This window comes from Ranitomeya variabilis, chromosome 4 (genome assembly GCF_051348905.1).
Source record: "Ranitomeya variabilis isolate aRanVar5 chromosome 4, aRanVar5.hap1, whole genome shotgun sequence".
Taxonomy (NCBI): domain Eukaryota; kingdom Metazoa; phylum Chordata; class Amphibia; order Anura; family Dendrobatidae; genus Ranitomeya; species Ranitomeya variabilis.
Window position 1 is genome coordinate 660,626,448 of NC_135235.1, and position 22,821 is coordinate 660,649,268.

At 45.9% G+C, this 22,821-nt stretch overlaps 1 protein-coding gene across 1 annotated transcript in view; it reads left to right on the forward strand.

The window, feature by feature from the left end:
• The window catches only part of LOC143768184 (uncharacterized), a 96,756-nt gene that overhangs the window by 20,331 nt on the left and 53,604 nt on the right, over positions 1–22,821 (forward strand). The window contains exon 3 of the mRNA XM_077256874.1: positions 13,993–14,050. Within this exon, the coding sequence (XP_077112989.1) occupies positions 13,993–14,050 (58 nt within the window). The remainder of the gene's footprint in view (positions 1–13,992; positions 14,051–22,821) is intronic.

The following is a 22,821-nucleotide window of genomic DNA, read 5'->3' on the forward strand; positions in this document are numbered from 1 at the left end:
CACCGGCTCTTCTGGCATTTGCCAGAAGTGCCTGATGGCCAGTCCGGCCCTACTCTGACCTGCCGGCCCTGGGCCCTTGACCTGCCGGGCCCGGTCGCGATGGCGCCCGCTGCAACCGCGGTAGTTACGCCCCTGTCCATACTGTACAATGGCCACACATAGTGCTCCATACTGTACAATGGCCACACATGATATTGCCTACAGTATAATGGCCACACATAGTTACTCCTACACACGTGGCTGAGCTCCGTACACATTGCACATGCGGCTCCCCTCCGTACACCTCGTACACACCCGGCTCCGCTCTGTACACCTTGCACACACGGCTCCGCTCTGTACACCTCATACATACGCGACTCCGGTCCGTACACCTCGTACACACCCGGCTCCGCTCCATATACCTCATACACACCTAGCTCCGCTCCGTACACCTCGCACACACCCGGCTCCGCTCCGTACACCTCATACACACACGGCTCCGCTCCATACACCTCGTACACACCCAGCTCCGCTCCGTACACCTCGTACACTCCCAGCTCCGCTCCGTACACCTCGTACACACACGGCTCCGCTCCATACACCGCATACACACCCAGCTCCGCTCCGCACACCTCGTACACACACGGCTCCGCTCTGTACACCTCATACACACGCGACTCCGGTCCGTACACCTCGTACACACCCAGCTCCGCTCCATATACCTCATACACACCTAGCTCCGCTCCGTACACCTCGCACACACCCGGCTCCGCTCCGTACACCTTGTACACACACGGCTCCGCTCCATATACCTCGTACACACATGGCTCCGCTCCGTACACCTCATACACACGTGGCTCTGGTCCGTACACCTCGTACACACCCGGCTTCGCTCCGTACACCTCATACACACATGGCTCCGCTCCATACACCTCGTACACACCCAGCTCCGCTCCGTACACCTCATACACACCCGGCTCCGCTCCGTACACCTCATACACACACGGCTCCGCTCTGTACACCTCATACACACACTGCTCTGCTACATCCACACAAACCCCTCCTGACCTCACACAAAAGCTTACCCTCCTCCAGCACGATGACAACCAGCACTGCACTACTGTCCTGCACTACACGGAAGCCCTTGATCATGTGACTCTGACTCCTCCCCTCCTCTGACCTCATCACAGGTCCTGTGTGCACAGAGCAGCTGCAGCCATAGTTGTGGTGTGCGGCTCTCTGCGGTGGAGGGGCTCTGCTGCGGGACAAGTGCAGTCCCACCCGTGATCGCGCATGCACTGAGAGCCTGCACGTGCACCAGGGCCTGTAAAGAAGGTTTATTTAAAGGGCCGGCAGCCCATTTTGTAGCTCAGAGTTCTTAGGGGCCCGCCCAGTCTGCTGGACTGGAGGGGCCCCTAAGACTGCGGGCCCCGTCGCAATTGCGACCCCTGCGACCGCGGTAGTTACGCCCCTGGCTGTAGGGTGGGCCCCTAGAGTCCATTCCTCTGGTGGGCCCCAGACACCCCAGTCCGACGCTGCCTGTTTCACATGAGACTCCCAATCATCGGAAAAAATCAAAATGTCATCCAAATATACAATCATGAATTTATCAAGATAATTCCAGAAGATATCATGCATGAAGGACTGAAAAACAGATGGAGCATTAGAGAGCCCGAAAGACATCACAAGGTATTCAAAATGGCCCTCGGGCGTATTAAACGCAGTTTTCCATTCGTCACCCTGCTTAATACGAACAAGATTATATGCCCCTCGAAGGTCAATCTTAGTAAACCAACTAGCCCCCTTAATCCTAGCAAACAAATCGGAAAGCAAAGGCAAAGGGTATTGAAATTTGACCGTAATCTTATTCAAGAGGCGATAATCAATACAGGGTCTCAAGGAGCCATCCTTCTTGGCAACAAAAAAAAATCCCGCTCCCAATGGTGAAGAAGATGGCCGAATATGCCCATTCTCCAAAGACTCCTCAATATAACTCCGCATGGCGGTATGTTCAGGCACAGACAGGTTGAAAAGTCGGCCCTTAGGAAACTTACAACCTGGAATCAAGTCTATAGCACAATCACAGTCCCTATGCGGTGGAAGGGAACTGGACTTGGGCTCATCGAACACATCCTGAAAATCAGACAAGAACTCTGGAATTTCAGAAGAGGGGGAAGAGGAGATTGACATCAAAGGAAGGTCACCATGAACTCCCTGACAACTCCAACTAGTCACAGACATAGATTTCCAATCCAACACCGGATTATGTACCTGCAACCATGGAAAACCCAGCACAATAGCATCATGCAAATTATGCAACACCAAAAAGCGACAATCCTCCCGATGGGCTGGCGCCATGCACATGGTCACCTGTGTCCAAAACTGGGATTTATTTTTAGCCAAAGGTATAGCATCAATGCCCCTTAAAGGAATAGGGTTCTCCAAAGACTGCAAGGGGAAACCACAACGTCTAGCAAATTCAAAGTCCATTAAGTTAAAAGCGGCGCCAGAATCTACAAACGCCATGACAGAAAATGACGACAATGAGCAGATCAATGTCACAGATAACAGAAATTTAGATTGTACGGTACCAATGGTAACTGAACTAGCGATCCTCTTAGTACGCTTAGGGCAGACCGAAATGACATGAGAAGCATCACCACAGTAAAAACACAACCCATTCTGACGTCTGAATCCCCGTTGTTCCGCTCCAGACAGAATCCTATTGCACTGCATAGGCTTAGGTGTCTGCTCTGAGGACAACGCCACAGCGCGCACAGCTCTGCGCTCACGCAGGCGCTGATCAATCTGAATGGCCAGAGACATAGAATCGCTCAGACCAATAGGCGTGGGAAACCCCACCATAACATCTTTAACAGATTCAGAAAGACCCTTTCTGAAAATTGCCGCCAAAGCATCCTCATTCCACTTAGTCAGCACAGACCATTTTCTAAATTTCTGACAATACAATTCTGCCGCTTCCTGACCCTGAAACAGGGTCAACAAGATCTTCTCAGCATGATCCACAGAATTTGGTTCATGATACAATAACCCTAGAGCCTGAAATAAAGCTTCTACATTAAGCAAGGCAAGATTCCCAGATTCTAGGGAAAATGCCCAATCCTGAGGATCGCCACGCAGCAGGGAGATGACAATTTTAAGCTGCTGAATGGGATCACCAGAAGAACTAGGTTTCAGAGCAAAAAACAGTTTACAGTTATTTTTAAAACTCAAAAATTTAGACCTGTCCCCCAAAAATAAATCAGGAGTAGGAATCTTAGGCTCTAAAACCGGAATCTGAACAATATAATCGGAAATACCCTGTACCCTAGCAGCCAGTTGATCTACATGAGAAACTAATCCCTGAACATCCATGCTAGCACACAGCTCTTCAGTCACCCAGAGGAAAAGAGGGAAGGAAAGACAAAACAGACTACAGAAAAAAAAATGGCTCAGCACTTTTCTTCCCTTCTTCTGAGATGCATTTAACTCATTGTTGGCCAGTTGTACTGTTATGATCCGGTGACCCTGGAGCCGCATGAGACTATCTCTGGAGTAGGTGGTACCTGTACTGACCGCAATCCTAATACTGACACCTCAACTAGAAGTAGCAGTGGGATGTACCTAACATGGCCTAGACACCTCGACACAGCCGGAGGACTAAATACCCCTAAAGATGGAAATGGGAAATCCTATCTTGCCTCAGAGCAGAGCCCCAAAGGATAGGCAGCCCCCCACAAATATTGACTGTGAGTTTAAGAGGAAATACGTACACAGGCAGAAAAGACAGAGTTTAGCAAAAGAGGCACTTCTAGCTAAAATAGAAAAGGATAGGACAGAGTACTAAGCGGTCAGTATTAAAACTCTAGAAAAATCCACAGCAGAATATACTATCACTACATCTAACTAAAGACATAGGATGTATATCTGCATCTCCAAAGAATCCAGCATGACAGAACAATCCAAACAAGTCTAAGCTGGACAAAAACACAATAGATTGCACTGCACATAAAAGCACACTGCATACGTGCTACAGAGAACAAAAACCAGACACTTATCTTAGGAGAAATGACAGCAGGGCAAGTGGAGCCAGACAGAGATGCAATCCCTCCAAGATACAATGTACAACTGGCAGGGATTGATGGATCCTACAACCCTAAATACCTAATAGAGCTGCAATAAGCAGAAACACCTGCCTTGCTTACAATCCAGAGACCGCTGCACTACCACTAACAACCACTGGAGGGAGCCCAAGAGCAGAATTCACAACAGTAACCCCTCCCCTCCCTGTCTGTCTGCTTTCCCCTTTGAATACTGTTTGATATTGCTATCACAGTATTTGATACATTGTTTTTATATCATATAAGATTTTCATTTTATATGAAGTTGTTATGAGATCGCTGCTGTAATCAGAGCAATGTATTTTAGAACCAATGTTTCTGTCGGCAATCCTGCAGCCTGTTATGTGAAAGGTATTCTCATTTTACACAGAGTAGATGTCATGTTTCAAGAGCTATTCCTTAAACACAAACAGATGTGTCCGTGCAAGACATACAGCAAATGGTCAGCTAGCCCGAATAGGTCAATCAACACAGAGGGGCAGTGACACAGCAAAACAGATGTGGGAGAGATATACAGACAGCCAGAGTTTCTGCTGCCCCAGGCATCTCCATACAGACAGAACAGGGCAAACCCCAACTGTGGGACAGCAATATACCCAACAGACATCAAACAGACCTATGACCCAGACACTGCGATACAGACAGACCAGTTCAATCCCCAACTGTGGGACATCGACATGCCCAGCAGACATCCAGGACAGGTCAATCTCTTCCATGACCCCTACATGTCCTGACACCCCCATGCATACATGGACAGACAGAGCAATCAACACAGCGGGGCACCGACACAGCAAAACAGATGTAGAAGCAAACAGAACAGAGATCAGCTTAAAATATTTATTGCCAGATGCCAGAACTACACGAAAGTTAAAAAAAAGCACATTATAAGTCAGCTTTAGCTAAGTGCTAGCAGCCGCTAGCTATCAGTGTGACGCAGCCAAAAGACAAGCACATTTTTGATGAAATTGATAATTTCTGTCAGAACAGTGAATTAAACTTGAAAATTTTGATGACACAAAATCTGATACGATTCTATCATTTCTCTGCAAGTCAGAAGTGAACCACTGTAAAAGCTTTTTGAATGGTAACCCGCGCACTAAATGGTGTAATGTAATGTGCTGCTGCAGTGTAGTATAGTGCAACCTCCACCAGGGGGAGCTGGTTCAGGAAAAGAGGTTGTACACAAAGCACAGCAATACTGAACAACAACACAGGTGTCATAGGTAATACAAGAGAAGTCAGACAAGCCAAAGGTCATACACATAGAGGTAAGCGCAGTACACAGGGGAAGTCAGAAGAATGGTCGGGGACAAACAAAAAGTCAGAGCCTACCGGGAACGTGGTAACAAAATGTGAGACGTAAGACGAAGTCGGGATACAAGCCAAGGGTCAGAACAAGTCATAAACGGGTACAGGCAGTCAGAGGCAAAAAGGAACACTAATACAAGTGAACAGGTCAGGTGCTCAAGCCGTGCAGCATGAACTATAGCAGACACTGGGCCACAGGCTGCAGAGGACTTAAATAGCTCAGCCAGCTTTAAAGTGAGGCAGAGGGAATTAACTCCCACATGACCAGTCCAGAGACAAGACAGCTGAACATAAACACAGAACTGGATCATGACATGTAATACATATATGCAATAATGACCACATACAGTACTATATGTATCCTGGATTTGTGAGTTTTGATAACAATAAGATTCACAATTCTTGTTCAGGAATGTCACAAATTCGCGTGGAAAGATAATATTGTCCGGACAAAAGCCATAGCTATCAAAAAATATGACCATCTTATCATCGCAGAGTACGATCAATACACAGTGGCGACCAGCTTCATTCGACGGGTCTGTATTCTCGATATATGCTGCGGCATATCTCTGAGGCACTCTTTCTTCCGGAAGCAAATCACACGGAAACACACCGGCGAATATGCGTTCTGTATAATTATCTGTCTTCAGTACTGCTGTAAGCTGAAGACTGTCCATCGTTACTTAATTAAAATCGTACAAGATCTCTCGCCTATTATTAATTTCCAGAATGGTGTGGTTGACTGCAAAAACGATCATATTTATCTTGTGGGGTGTCGCTAGCGCAAAGCGGACTTCAGCACGTAGGTTACCTGTTTTAATGAGCGAGAAAAGCCCTCCAGGCTCTTGATCAGGTGATAAATCAAAAGCAAATAGAGTGAATCCAGCCATAAATTTTTCATGATCTATTGCCATGGCACAATCAGCCTTTTGCTTGCCAGATATATGTGCAAGCGCCATATACTCTCTGATGGCTAAATCAACATTAAAATTAGGATTATTAAGTCTCGCGGGTATCTGTTGGCCATCCAGAAATAAAGCTGCGTGGCTGACATGATAGTGATGAACAGCAAAGGGGTTTTTTGCATAAGACCCGCTAAACGGTTCATTATCTACAAAGCCCAATATAACAGTTTTTGGTATCTGGCCTAGGAAAAGGTTCTCGTGGTTCGTGACCCGTGTCTCTGCGGCGATACTGTACACTTTCATGCATGTTAGGTCAATAGCATACTTGGCGGTTGCGGATAAGAGGGCCTGACTGTGGCCGATTCGGACTGCTGGAGATACCTGCACTCTTTTCACATAGAGAGCCGCTTGTGAGATTTGCACCTTCAGCGGCTCGGCTTCTGCTGACATGAGGCAGAAAGCATCCTTATTTCTTGTTAACATAACCTTAAGGTCAAGTCCATTCAATACTAACTTTGGTTGATTAAATATATCCCCAAAAATGGGCCCCAAGAGGTCGACTGTTGTGAATTAGACTTTTTTGGCTCCCTCTAGTGGTTACTAGTGATATGACTCTGGGATTTCCTTCCCTCTGTCTGCACCCAGCTGGGTCGTTACTTCAGGGGTGTTGCTATATAAACCTCCTGGAACCTTAGTCCAGTGCCTGGCATCGGTGTTATCAGACACATTCTGTTTGCTCCTGTTTGCTGGTCCTGGTTCGTGCTAAATTAAGCTAAGTCTTGCTTCTTTGTTTTTTGGGTTATTTGTTTGCTATCATTTTTGTCCAGCTTGTACTAAATGTGATTCCTGACCTTGCTGGAAGCTCTAGGGGGCTGGTGTTCTCCCCCCGGGCCGTTAGACGGTTCGGGGGTTCTTGAATTTCCAGTGTGGATATTTTTGATAGGATTTTTTGCTGACCATATAAGTTATCTTTCTATATTCTGCTATTAGCTAGTGGGCCTCTCTTTGCTAAATTCCTAGCTCATTCTTATGTTTGTCTTTTCCTCTTACCTCACCGTTATTATTTGTGGGGGGCTTCTATCCAACTTTTTGGGGTATTTCCTCTGGAGGCAAGAAAGGTCTTTCTTTTCCCTTCTAGGGGTAGTTAGCTCTCCGGCTGGCGCGAGACGTCTAGGATCAACGTAGGAACGTTCCCCGGCTGCTGGTATTTGTGGTGCTAGGATTAGTTATATGGTCAGCCCAGTTACCACTGCCCTATGAGCTGGTTTTCTGTATTTACTGACTTAGCATTATTCCTGAGACCCTCTGCCATTGGGGTCATAACAGTATGCCAGGCCAATATTGAATGTTTAAAGCATTGCAGAAGTGGGATAATAAGAAAGGAAATTCTGAGTTTTTTTTTTTCCTTCCTTCTCTTCCTCCCCTTTACCTTTGAGTGGCGTGTGCTTGCTGCAGACATGAATGTGCAGACCTTGATTACAAGTGTTGACCAGCTGGCAGCTCGTGTGCAGGGTATACAAGATTTTGTTACCAGTAGTCCTATGTCTGAACCTAAAATACCTATTCCGGAATTGTTTTCTGGAGATCGATTTAGGTTTAGGAATTTCAAGAATAATTGTAAATTGTTTCTTTCTCTGAGACCCCGTTCATCTGGAGATTCTGCTCAGCAAGTTAAAATTGTTATTTCTTTTTTACGGGGCGACCCTCAGGATTGGGCTTTCTCGCTAGCGCCAGGAGATCCGGCATTGGCGAATATTGATGCGTTTTTTCTGGCGCTCGGATTGCTTTACGAGGAACCCAATCTTTAAATTCAGGCAGAAAAAGCCTTGCTGGCTATTTCTCAGGGTCAGGATGAAGCTGAAGTGTATTGCCAAAAATTTCGGAAATGGTCCGTGCTTACTCAGTGGAATGAGTGTGCTCTGGCCGCAAATTTCAGAAATGGCCTTTCTGAAGCCATTAAGAATGTGATGGTGGGTTTCCCCATTCCTACAAGTCTGAATGATTCTATGGCGCTTGCTATTCAAATTGACCGGCGTTTGCGGGAGCGCAAAACCGCTAATCCTCTGGTGGTGTTGTCTGAACAAACACCTGATTTAATGCAATGTGATAGAATTCAGACTAGAAATGAACGGAAAAATCATAGACGTCAGAATGGGTTGTGTTTTTACTGTGGTGATTCTACACATGTTATATCAGCATGCTCTAAACGCCTAACAAGGGTTGTTAGTCCTGTCGCCATTGGTAATTTGCAACCTAAATTTATTTTGTCTGTGACTTTAATTTGCTCTTTGTCTTCTTACCCTGTTATGGCGTTTGTGGATTCAGGTGCCGCCCTGAGTCTTATGGATCTGTCATTTGCCAAGCGCTGTGGTTTTGTTCTTGAACCGTTAGTAAATCCTATTCCTCTTAGAGGTATTGATGCTACGCCATTGGCGGAAAATAAACCGCAGTTTTGGACGCAGGTGACCATGTGCATGACTCCTGAACATCGGGAGGTGATTCGTTTTCTTGTTCTGCATAAAATGCATGATTTGGTCGTTTTGGGTCTGCCATGGTTACAGACCCACAATCCAGTCCTGGATTGGAAGGCAATGTCTGTGTCAAGTTGGGGCTGTCAGGGAATTCATGCTGATTCCCCGCCGGTGTCTATTGCTTCCTCTACTCCTTCGGAAGTTCCTGAGTATTTGTCTGATTATCAGGATGTATTCAGTGAGTCCAGATCCAGTGCTCTGCCTCCTCATAGGGACTGTGACTGCGCCATAGATTTGATTCCAGGTAGTAAATTTCCTAAGGGAAGATTATTTAATCTGTCAGTACCTGAGCATGCCGCAATGCGTTCATATATCAAGGAGTCTCTGGAGAAGGGGCATATCCGTCCATCCTCTTCCCCTCTTGGTGCGGGATTCTTTTTTGTGGCTAAGAAGGACGGATCTTTGAGACCTTGTATTGACTATCGGCTACTGAATAAAATCACTGTAAAATTTCAGTATCCTTTGCCTCTCTTGTCGGACTTGTTTGCCCGGATTAAGGGTGCCAAGTGGTTCACCAAGATAGATCTTCGTGGTGCATACAACCTTGTGCGCATTAAGCAAGGTGATGAATGAAAGACTGCATTTAATACGCCCGAAGGTCATTTTGAGTACTTGGTGATGCCTTTTGGGCTTTCTAATGCTCCCTCAGTATTTCAGTCCTTTATGCATGATATTTTCCGGAAGTATCTGGATAAATTTATGATTGTTTATCTGGACGATATTCTGGTTTTCTCTGAAGATTGGGACTCACATGTGGAGCAGGTCAGGATGGTGTTTCAGGTTTTGCGTGAGAATGCCTTGTTTGTTAAAGGCTCAAAGTGTCTCTTTGGAGTACAGAAAGTTCCCTTTTTGGGGTTTATTTTTTCCCCTTCTGCTGTGGAGATGGACCCAGTCAAGGTCCGAGCTATTCATGAGTGGACTCAACCCACGTCAGTTAAGAGTCTTCAGAAGTTCTTGGGTTTTGCTAACTTCTACCGTCGTTTTATCGCTAATTTTTCTAGCGTTGTTAAACCTTTGACGGATATGACCAAGAAAGGTTCTGATGTTGCTAACTGGGCTCCTGCAGCCGTGGAGGCGTTCCAGGAGTTGAAGCGCCGGTTTACTTCGGCGCCTGTTTTGTGCCAGCCTGATGTCTCACTTCCCTTTCAGGTCGAGGTAGATGCTTCTGAGATTGGGGCAGGGGCCGTTTTGTCACAGAGAGGCCCTGGTTGCTCGGTAATGAGACCATGTGCTTTCTTCTCTAGGAAGTTTTCGCCTGCTGAGCGGAATTATGATGTGGGCAATCGGGAATTACTGGCCATGAAGTGGGCATTTGAGGAGTGGCGTCATTGGCTCGAGGGTGCTAAGCATCGTGTGGTGGTCTTGACTGATCACAAAAATTTGATGTATCTCGAGTCTGCTAAACGCTTGAATCCTAGACAGGCCCGCTGGTCATTGTTTTTCTCCCGTTTTGACTTTGTGGTCTCGTATTTACCAGGTTCAAAGAATGTGAAAGCTGATGCTCTTTCAAGGAGCTTTGTGCCTGACTCTCCTGGAGTCACAGAACCTGTTGGTATTCTTAAAGAAGGAGTTATTTTGTCAGCCATTTCTCCTGATTTGCGACGTGTGTTGCAGAGATTTCAAGCTGGCAGACCTGACTCTTGTCCACCTGACAGACTGTTTGTTCCTGATAAGTGGACCAGCAGAGTCATTTCCGAGGTTCATTCCTCGGTGTTGGCAGGTCATCCGGGAATTTTTGGCACCAGAGATCTGGTGGCTAGGTCATTTTGGTGGCCTTCCTTGTCACGGGATGTACGGTCATTTGTGCAGTCCTGTGGGACTTGTGCTCGAGCTAAGCCTTGCTGTTCCCGTGCCAGCGGGTTGCTCTTGCCCTTGCCTGTCCCGAAGAGGCCTTGGACACATATTTCCATGGATTTCATTTCTGATCTCCTGGTGTCTCGGGGTATGTCTGTCATCTGGGTGGTATGTGATCGCTTTTCAAAAATGGTCCATTTGGTGCCTTTGCCTAAGCTGCCTTCCTCTTCCGATCTGGTTCCTGTGTTCCTTCAGAATGTGGTTCGTTTACACGGCATTCCTGAGAATATTGTGTCTGACAGAGGATCCCAGTTTGTTTCCAGGTTCTGGCGATCCTTTTGTGCTAGGATGGGCATTGATTTATCGTTCTCGTCTGCCTTTCATCCTCAGACTAATGGACAAACTGAGCGAACTAATCAGACTCTGGAAGCTTACTTGAGGTGTTTTGTTTCGGCAGATCAGGATGATTGGGTGACCTTCTTGCCGTTGGCTGAGTTTGCCCTAAATAATCGGGCTAGTTCCGCTACTTTGGTTTCGCCATTTTTCTGCAACTCTGGTTTCCATCCTTGTTTTTCCTCGGGACATGTGGAGCCTTCTGACTGTCCTGGAGTAGATTCTGTGGTGGATAGGTTGCAGCAGATCTGGAATCATGTGGTGGACAACTTGAAGTTGTCACAGGAGAAGGCTCAGCGTTTTGCCAACCGCCGCCGCGGTGTGGGTCCCCGACTTCGTGTTGGGGATTTGGTGTGGCTGTCTTCTCGATTTGTTCCTATGAAGGTCTCCTCTCCTAAATTTAAGCCTCGCTTCATCGGTCCTTACAAGATATTGGAAATCCTTAATCCTGTGTCCTTTCGCTTGGATCTTCCGGTTTCGTTTGCCATTCACAACGTGTTCCATAGGTCTTTGTTACGACGCTACGTTGTGCCTGTGGTTCCTTCTGCTGAGCCTCCTGCTCCGGTGTTGGTTGAGGGCGAGTTGGAGTACGTGGTGGAGAAGATCTTGGATTCTCGTCTCTCCAGGCGGAGGCTTCAGTATTTGGTCAAGTGGAAGGGTTATGGTCAGGAGGATAATTCCTGGGTGGTTGCCTCTGATGTGCATGCGGCCGATTTGGTTCGTGCCTTTCACGCTGCTCATCCTGATCGCCCTGGTGGTCTTGGTGAGGGTTCGGTGACCCCTCCTTTAGGGGGGGGTACTGTTGTGAATTAGACTTTTTTGGCTCCCTCTAGTGGTTACTAGTGATATGACTCTGGGATTTCCTTCCCTCTGTCTGCACCCAGCTGGGTCGTTACTTCAGGGGTGTTGCTATATAAACCTCCTGGAACCTTAGTCCAGTGCCTGGCATCGGTGTTATCAGACACATTCTGTTTGCCCCTGTTTGCTGGTCCTGGTTCGTGCTAAATTAAGCTAAGTCTTGCTTCTTTGTTTTTTGGGTTATTTGTTTGCTATCATTTTTGTCCAGCTTGTACTAAATGTGATTCCTGACCTTGCTGGAAGCTCTAGGGGGCTGGTGTTCTCCCCCCGGGCCGTTAGACGGTTCGGGGGTTCTTGAATTTCCAGTGTGGATATTTTTGATAGGATTTTTTGCTGACCATATAAGTTATCTTTCTATATTCTGCTATTAGCTAGTGGGCCTCTCTTTGCTAAATTCCTAGCTCATTCTTATGTTTGTCTTTTCCTCTTACCTCACCGTTATTATTTGTGGGGGGCTTCTATCCAACTTTTTGGGGTATTTCCTCTGGAGGCAAGAAAGGTCTTTCTTTTCCCTTCTAGGGGTAGTTAGCTCTCCGGCTGGCGCGAGACGTCTAGGATCAACGTAGGAACGTTCCCCGGCTGCTGGTATTTGTGGTGCTAGGATTAGTTATATGGTCAGCCCAGTTACCACTGCCCTATGAGCTGGTTTTCTGTATTTACTGACTTAGCATTATTCCTGAGACCCTCTGCCATTGGGGTCATAACAGTCGACCGGCTTTGAGTGAGAAGTTGCATTGGCTCTTTTGATAAACCCTGCATTTGCACCATCCAAGCCCCGGTCATTATGATGGCCCACAGTGTCTTTATAGAACAAACTGGCTGTAAATTGTAAGGCCAGCGTCTGCGAGCTGTAATTTAAAAGGGTCTCTATGTACGCTCTATAGCTGTAGAGATTGTCCGATTGTGAGATAAGTCGGTCTCCCAGAGTAATATCAACCTGGTTAAAAAGAATGGCTAGAGGGTAGTTTATGAGCGCCACACGCGAGCCATCGGCGATAGCCATATTATCTTGCTTGATGATGCGGCAATTTATGTACAGCAGCGTGTTGTTCAGATCATAATAATAATTGCCACTCCCAGATATGAAAAATTCCAACCGCCCACTGTCTGACAGTGCCGCAACCGGTTGTACCTCTACAAATAGAGATTTCTCTATACTTGTTTGTGTCGGTGGTATGTCAAAAATATCCAGTTCAGATTTTGCGCACTCTACAGAAGCATCATGCAGGAAAGCCATGATAATTGATTAGAAGATGTCGTTCACAGAGCGTCTTACTCATTTCTGACGGGGGCGTCTCTTGGTTGTAGTTTTATTCATGAGCATCGGCGGTAAAGTCGGGCACGCGCGTCTCTTTCTTTTTTGTGCTTTTTTAGCGACATAAATTATCCCAGTACCATCCTGCTGAGGTTGTGTATTTATCGTATTCATAAGGGCTGATGAGACAGCAGTGACAGTGTCTTTAGCAATGTTTCTGACAGCCGTCTTCACGTGTGGCTTTACTAATCCTAAGCCTTTTCTGAAAAGTGGTACGGCTGGAGAGCTGACCAGTGAAATACCAAATGGTACACACATCACAAAATTTGTATCCGCGGGCCCCAAAACTTACGGATACAAACTCAACACCGGTAAAACTGTCTTAAAAGTTAAGGGGATAACACTAAATGTTGCTAACTCTCAATCTATTAATTTCAACAGTCTAAAAGATCTAGTTCTGGACTACCCGCGCAATTCTGACACAGAAACTCAGAAACGTATTGTCGTACAGCAGCCGTCCATTGTGAGAAATAAAAAGTACTGGGAGATTAAGACAAGGCCATTACGCAAAACACAAAAGTGCGTTTACACAAAGCGTCGACTATTAGACGATTTCACCACCTTGCCTTTAGGCTATTAGTCGAGTATTGCGATGGATACACGTCTGCAACACCCATTCTCTTGCATTCTAGCAGGCCCGTCTAATTCTGGAAAGAGCTATTTTGTAAAACAACTGCTATATAATACTGAAACTAATTTTTCTCAGAAACCTGATAATATTGTTTGGTTTTATTCGTGTTGGCAAAAACTATATGATGAAATCTCTCTCTCTCTTTTCCCAACACCAGATTTGTGGAGGGTCTGCCGAATACATTCGTAGATGACGAATTATTCCAGCCGGAGAAGGTGAATTTGGCTATTGTTGATGATCTGACGGAGAGTGCTAGTGAAAATTGTGAGATAGAAAAAGCCTTTACCAAGTATGTGCACCACCTAAATCTCAGCATTTTCTACCTGGTACAAAACATATTTTGTCAGGGTAAGAAAAGCTGCATGATAAATTTAAACACCAAGTACATGGTGCTTTTTAATAACCCCCGAGATAAATTACAAATTTTAACTCTAGCTTGTCAGATGTATCCCGGAAAAACATGTTTTTTCCTAGAAGCTTTTGAGGATGCCACACGGGAGCCTTATGGGTATTTGCTGGTAGATTTGAGAGCTAATACCCCTGAGGATCTTCGCCTAAGGACTGGATTGTTTCCACCAGCGTTGCCTGCTGTCTATGTTCAAAAGAAGCACTTCTAAAAAGTTACTTTTACGTTGCATCAGACATTCTACGCTGTGTGCGTTGTGATGTAAAGATGTCTGAGAGACTCCGGCGTAACTGGGCTCTCTTAAAAACTCTGGTGAAAGCAACCCCCGCTGTCAGAAAGTCTATTTTGCGCAATGCAAGCAATGATTTAATTACAGCCGTAGGCGAGATTGCTTTAACCCCTTAGTGACAGAGCCAATTTGGTACTTAATGACCGAGCCAATTTTTACAATTCTGACCACTGTCACTTTATGAGGTTATAACTCTGGAACGCTTTAACGGATCCCGCTGATTCTGAGATTTTTTTTCGTGACATATTGTACTTCATGTTAGTGGTAACATTTCTTCGATATTACTTGCGATTATTTATGGAAAAAATGGAAATATGGCGAAAAATTTTTAAATTTTGCAATTTTCAAATTTGTATTTTTATGCCCTTAAATCGGACAGATATGTCACGAAAAATAGTTAATAAATAACATTTCCCACATGTCTACTTTACATCAGCACAATTTTGGAATCAACATTTTTTTTGTTAGGGAGTTATAAGGGTTAAAAGTTGACCAGCAATTTCTCATTTTTACAACACCATGTTTTTTTTAGGGACCACGTCACATTTGAAGTCATATTGAGGGGTCTAAATGATAGAAAATAACCAAGTGTGACACCATTCTAAAAACTGCACCCCTCTAGGTGCTCAAAACCACATTCAAGAAGTTTATTAACCCTTTACGTGCTTTACAGGAACTGAAACAATGTGGAAGGAAAAAATGAACATTTAATTTTTTTTTGCAAAAATTTTAGTTCAGAACCATTTATTTTTATTTTCACAAGAGTAAAAACAGAAATGTAACCACAAATTTTGTTGTGCAATTTCTCCTGAATATGCCGATACCCCATATGTGGGGGTAAACCACTGTTTGGGCACATCGCAGAGCTTGGAAGTGAAGGAGCACCATTTGACTTTTTCAATGCAGAATTGGCTGGAATTGAGATCGGACGTCATGTCGCGTTTGGAGAGCCCCTGATGTGCCTAAACAGTAGAAACCCCCCACAAGTGACACCATTTTGGAAACTAGATCCCTTAAGGAACTTATATAGATGTGTGGTGAGCACTTTGAACCCCCAAGTGCTTCACAGAAGTTTATAACGTAGAGCCATGAAAATAAAAAATCGCATTTTTTCTACAAAAATGATCTTTTTGCCCCCAAATTTTTATTTTCACAAGGGTAACAGGAGAAATTAGACCACAAATGTTGTTGTGCAGTTTCTCCTGAGTACGTCGATACCCCATATGTGGGGGTAAACCACTGTTTGGGCGCACCACAGAGCTTGGAAGAGAAGGAGTGTCGTTTTACTTTTTCAATGTAGAATTGGCTTGAATTGAGATCGGACGCCATGTCACGTTTGGAGAGCCCCTGATGTGCCTAAACAGTGGAAACCCCCCACAAATGACACCATTTTGGAAACTAGACCCCTTAAGGAACTTATCTAGATGTGTGGTGAGCACTTTAAATCCCCAGGTGCTTCACAGAAGTTTATAACGTAGAGCCGTGAAAATAAAAAAATCGCATTTTTTCTACAAAAATGATCTTTTTGCCTCCAAATTTTTATTTTACCAAGGGTAACAGGAGAAAATGGACCCCAGAAGTTGTTGTACAATTTGTCCTGAGTACGCCGACACCCCATATGTGGGGGTAAACCACTGTTTGGGTGCATGGCTGAGCTCGGAAGCAAAGGAGCGCCATTTGACTTTTCAATGCAAAATGGACTGGAATTGAGATCGGACGCCATGTCGCGTTTGGAGAGCCCCTGATGTGCCTAAACAGTAGAAACCCCCCAAAAGTGACCCCATTTTGGAAACTAGACCCCCCATGGAACATATCTAGATGTGTAGTGAGAACTTTGAATGCCCAAGTGCATCACAGAAGTTTATAATGCAGAGTCGTGAAAATAAAAAATATATTTTTTTTTAACAAAAAAGATTTTTTAGCCCCCAAGTTTTTATTTTCACAAGGGTAACAAGAGAAATTGGACCCCAAAAGTTGTTGTCCAATTTGTCCTGAGTATGCTGGTACCCCATATGTGGGGGTAAACCACTGTTTGGGTGCATGGCTGAGCTCGGAAGGGAAGGAGCGCCGTTTTGGAATGCAGACTTTGATAGAATTGTCTGTTGGCGTTATGTTGCGTTTGCAGACCCCTAATGTACCTAACAGTAGAAACCCCCAACAAGTGACCCCATTTTGGAAAATAGACCCCCCAAGGAACTTATCTAGATATGTGGTGAGAACTTTGAATGCCCAAGTGCTTCACAGAAGTTTATAATGCAGAGTAGTGAAAATAAAAAATATATTTTTTTCCCACAAAAAAGATTTTTTTAGCCCCCAAATTTTTATTTTCACAAGGGTAACAAGAGAAATTGGACCCCAAAAGTTGTTGTCCAATTTGTCCTGAGTATGCTGGTACCCAATATGTGGGGGTAAACCACTGTTTGGGCGCACGGCAGAGCTCGGAAGGGAAAAAGCGCCATTTTGGAATGCAGGCTTTGATAGAATGGTCTGCGGGCGTTATGTTGCGTTTGCAGAGCCACTGATGTACCTAAACAGTAGAAACCCCCCACAAGTGACCCCATTTTGGAAACTAGACCCCCCAAGGAACTTATCTAGATATATGGTGAGAACTTTGAATGCCAAGTGCTTCACAGAAGTTTATAATGCAGAGTAGTGAAAATAGAACATTTTTTTTTCCACAAAAAAAAAATTTTTTTAGCCCCCAAGTTTTTATTTTCACAAGGGTAACAAGAGAAATTGGACACCAATATTTGTTCTCCAATTTGTCCTGAGCATGCTGGTACCCCATATGTGGGGGTAAACCACTGTTTGGGCGCACGGCAGAGCTCAGAAGGGAGGGAGCACCATTTGACTTTTTTAGCGCAAAATTGTCTGTCGTGTTTGGAGACCCCCTGATGTACCTAAACAGTGGAAACCCCCCAATTCTAACTCCAACCCTAACTCCAACACACCCCTAACCCTAATCTCAACCCGATCCATAATCCTAATCACAACCCTAACGATAATCACAACCCTAACCCCAAAACAGCCCTAATCTCAACTCTAACCATAACCCTAATCAAAACCCTAAATCCAACACACCCCTAACCCTAATCTCAACCCTAACCTCAAACCTAACCCTAATCCCAATACACCCCTAACCCTAATCCCAACCCTAACCTTAACCCTAATCCCAACCCTAACCCTAATCCCAACCCTAATCCCAAACGTAACCCTAATCCCAACCATAACCCTAATACCAACCCTAATCCAAACCCTAACCCTAATCCCAACTCTATCCCTAACTTTAGCCCCAACCCTAACCCTAATTTTAGCCCCAACCCTAGCCCTAACCCTAACTTTAGCCCCAATCCTAACCCTAAATTTAACCCTAACCCTAGCCCTAACTTTAGCCCCAACCCTAACCCTAAGGCTACTTTCACACTTGCGTCGTGTAGCATCCGTCACAATCCGTCGTTTTGGACAAAAAACGGATCCTGCAAATGTGCCCACAGGATGCCTTTTTTGCCCATAGACTTGTATTACCGACGGATGGCCACACGTCGCGTCCATCGTGCACTGGATCCGTTGTGTTTTGGCGGACCGTCGTCACAAAAAAGTTCAATGTAACCTTTTTCTTGTACGTCGTGTCCGCCATTTCCGTGCATGCGTGGCCGTAACTCTGCCCCCTCCTCCCCAAGACATAGACTGGGCAGTGGATGCGTTGAAAAACTGCATCCACTGCCCACGTTGTGCACAATTTTCACAACGTGCGTCGGTACGTCGGGCTGACGCATTGCGACCGCCCCGTACCGACGCAAGTGTGAAAGAAGCCTAAGGCTACTTTCACACTAGAGTCATACTCGGCCCATCGCAGTGTGTCGGGCCGACGCTAGCGTTGTAAGCGCCGCACAACGGGTGCAGAGGATGCTGCTTTTTCAACGCATCCGCTGCCCCATTGTGAGGTGCGGGGAGGCGGGGGCGGAGTTCCGGCCGCGCATGCGCGGTCGGAAATGGCGGACACGTCGCACAAAAAAAGTTACATGTAGCATTTTTTTGTGCCGACGGTCCGCCAAAGCACGACGGATGCGACGTGTGGCAATCCGTCGCAATGTGTCGCTAATGCAAGTCAATGGAGAAAAAAACGCATCCTGCAAGCACTTTTGCAGGATGCGTTTTTTCTCCAACGATGCATTGCGACGGAAGCCAAAAAACGCTAGTGTGAAAGTAGCCTAACCCTAACCCTAGCCCTAACCCTAAATTTAGCCCCAACCCTAGCCCTAACCCTAGCCCTAACCCTAACCCTAGCCCTAACCCTATCCCTAACCCTAGCCCTAACCCTAACCCTAATTTTAGCCCCAACTCGTCTCCCCTGCCGGCCGGCAGATGGCAGCAGATGGTGGGCGCACTGTGCATGCGCCCGCCATTTTCTTTGCAGAGGAAGAAGCCGGCCGGCAAGAGGAGACGCAGGAGGACCCGGGGACACCGGATGAGTATGATAGGGTCCCCGAATCCCCCTATTTCTCTGTCCTCTGATGTGCGATCACATCAGAGGACAGAGAATTACAGATCGCTTTTTTTTTTTTTTTTTTTGCGGTCGCCGGTAAACAGTTAATTACTAGCGATCGCAAAACAGGGGTCGGTAAAAACCGACCCCGATCATGTTCTTTGGGGTCTCGGCTACCCCCGGCAGCCGAGACCCCAAAGATCTTCCGGGTGCCGGGCGGCGGGCGCACTGCGCATGCGCCCGCCATTTTTTCCCGGAAAAAAAGATGGCGGCGCCCATTGGGAGCCACGAGGAGCACCGGGGGAGATAGGTGAGTATTGGGGGGCTATTGGGGGCCATCGGGGACACTATTTCTCTGTCCTCCGATGTGCGATCACATCGGAGGACAGAGAAATTACATGGCAAATCGTGTTTTTTTTTCTTGTTGCGACCGCCGGTAAACGGTTAATTACCGGCGATCGCAACTCGGGGGTCGGTAAAAACCCCCCGAATCATGTTCTCTGGAGTCTCGGCTACCCTCGGCAACCGAGACCCCAGAGAAAATCCGACTCTGGGGGGCGCTATTCACTTTTTCCACAGCGCCGTTAATTAACGGTGCTGTGGTTTAAGTACCCTTAGTGGCCGCCGTTAAAAGGCGTATCGGCGGTCGTTAAGGGGTTAAAAACATTTAAAACCGTAAACACAACAGAATATACCCAATAAAACAATAAGGGAAGACAAGAAAATACACATGGGGGAACAGTTCCTGGTCAAATCTCCTCACAAAGATACAGTTATTAAATTTAAACCATAGATAGCCCTATTCTCATGGATTGGTACCCAATATAGGCAAAAAAAGTGTGACCTGCAATGTCTATAATAATCTGATAAACCAGAAGAGTAACACTAGACATACAAAGCCTAAATACACAAATAACATTTTAGTACCATACCCATCTGGGCATTTCAATAAAGAACCAATATAGTTGAGCAAAATGAATTATTAGGATAAAAATGCATGGAATAAGCTCCTAATAAACATGCTCACACTCTGTAAATGGCTGAGGAAAATGAGATGGAGAAACAGAACGGGCTCCATTGTAGCCCACCCTTTGCGGATTGCATTCTAATTAATAGGATGCTTAATGTGAGCGTTTTTTTCACGGTTTTATAGCGTATTTATAGCGAAAAACTGCGAAAAAAACGCGACTTGTGCACATAGCCTTACTGATGAGTCCACCCCCTTACGACCTCTTGTTTCACAGTTAGAAGGTGTGATGGCAGACATAGAAGCACATCTCCCACAGACTCTGTCACCATGGTTACAAGACATCTTCAGAGGCTCCTCTTAAAGGAACCTGTCAACAGAAAAAATACTATCAACCTGCAGATATGGGGTTAATCTGTAGGTTAATAGTGTTCCTAACCTGCCTGGCACCTGCACTAGCCAAACGCTTCAGGGAGAAAATTAATTTTATTCTCCATGTAGCGTTCGTGTTTTAGTCACAGAGACGGCGCGGACACAGGTTCAGTCACCGCTCTGAGTCTACAGAGTGGCGGCTGTAACCGCACCCTGGCATTGACTGATGCTCTGCATTGGGAAGGGCTGTCAGTCAGGGCCGGGTGCGCACTTACAGCCATCACTCTGTATACTCAGAGTGGTGACTGAACCTGCACCGGCACTTCTCCCACCCCGTGACTGAAACCCGAACGCTGGAGGGGGAAAAAATTTTCTTCTTCCACACAGCGTTCGGCTAAGGCTACTTTCACACATCAGGTTTTTGCTTTCAGGCACAATCCGTCAACTGTTGAAAAAAACGGATCTGTTGCAAATTGTGAAAAACTGATGCGACAGATCTGCTTTTTTTCGCTGGATCCTGCTAGGTGATCCGGGATCCCAAGCCATCCGTCGCAATCCATCGCTAATACAAGTCTATGAGAAAAAAACGGATCCGGTGGCAATTTTTGCCGGATCCTTTTTTTTTCAAAATTTGCCGGATTGTGCCAGACGGCAAAAAACTTGTGTGAAAGTAGCCTAAGTGCGGGCACTGGGCAGATTAGTAACACTATTAATATGCAGATAATTCCCATAGCTGTAGGTTAAGCGTGTTTTTCTGCAGTCAGGCTATGGTTGCACAGTCTGGAATCCCTGCCCTTTGGACGCAGCGGGGACCCCACTCCACCCAAAGCACCGCCCCCTGTTATACGCACGGTGATTCTGGATGTGTTCATTGAAGACATGCGGAATCACCTCATCGTATTCATAGACTGTTATTTATCTTGCGGAGACTGAGCGTCTCCGCAAGATAAATAGACGTGCTGCAGTCTATAAAGACGCGCTGCATGTCAGGTTATTCAGGGCCGCCGGATGCAGCCCTGCACGCATAGTGGAGATGGGATTTCATAAAATCCCCTCCACTATGTTGTAGCATCTGGACACTGCGGATTGGACGCTGCTGCTGTATGCAGCGTCCAATCTGCAGCGAAAACTGAAGAAATACGGACAGTGGAAACATACCCTTAGAGATTAGATAGGTAGAGAGTAGTGATGAGCAAGCATGCTCGGGTGGCCTCTGAGTATCTTGGGCGTGCTTGTAGATTATGTTTGTGTCCACGTAGTGCATTTTTTGCGGCTGCTAGACAGCCTGAATACATGTGGAGATTCCCTAACAAACAGGCAACCCCTGCATGTGTTCAGGTTGTCTAACGGCCGCAAATCATGCAGCTATGGGGACACAAACATAATCTATGAGCACGCCCAAGATACTCAGAGACCACCCGAGCATGCTCGCTCATCACTAGTGGGGAGAAGTGTAGGGTGTTGTGTAATAAAGCTCATTACAAAGCAGTTAGGGTGTAAGGATAGAAATTTACAAAGGACATTATAGGTACCGGACCATCCCTCTAATGTTGGCAGTGCAGCTGTAAGATTCATTAAGAGGCACACTTAATGAATTAGGCACATCTTATCAATGGTGTGCGCCTTGCCAAAAGTGTACATTTCTGGCTTAAGTTAGGCCACTAAAGTGTTGTAACTTTTGAAGAATTTGGCTGATGGGCTTCGGCATACGACTTGCCTCCCATGTTCTTCCTACTTTGGTGTATCTGGCTAAGGGCTCATACTCACCTGCGAGAAACTCGGATGAGTCTCGCATGTTAATACCCGGTGCTGCTGCCGGCACTCAGGAGCGGAGCGTACGGCTGCATGTGTTCCTATGCGGCCGCACGCTCCGATCTGAGTGCTGGCAGCAGTGCCGGGTATTAACATGAAAGACTCATCCGAGTTTCTCGCAGGTGAGTATGAGCCCTAACACTGGGTGAAAATGGCAAAAGCCACAACATTTTTTTAATAAGTTCGAGATGTGCACAAATTTTCTGACTGTATTATGCCAGAATTCTAGAAAAAATACTTTGATGAATTGTGGCCTTTGTGAATTAGCAGATTCAGTTCACAAATAAAACTAAAGTGTCTTAGGCATTTGTCATGTCTGTATATCAATCTTACATTATGTGGCTGTGCACACTGGAGTGTTCCTGCGAGGCATGTGATTATAGACATAACAGGTTTAGGCTGGCATCTCAGGTAGCATTTGTTGTGTGGAACACTTTACTGTACGGCTGCTAAGAAGTAGAGTTGAGTGAATATGTTCGGAATCGGTCACCAAATCTGAATTTGCCATATTCGTGCCATACTGGCAGGGCCGGCTCCAGGTTTTCATGGGCCCTGGGCGAAAGAGTCCCAGTGGGCCCCTTTAATACATACCACAATTCATAATGCACCGATACGGCAGAGAAATAAAGGTATAGTACAATGCCAAAGATTTCA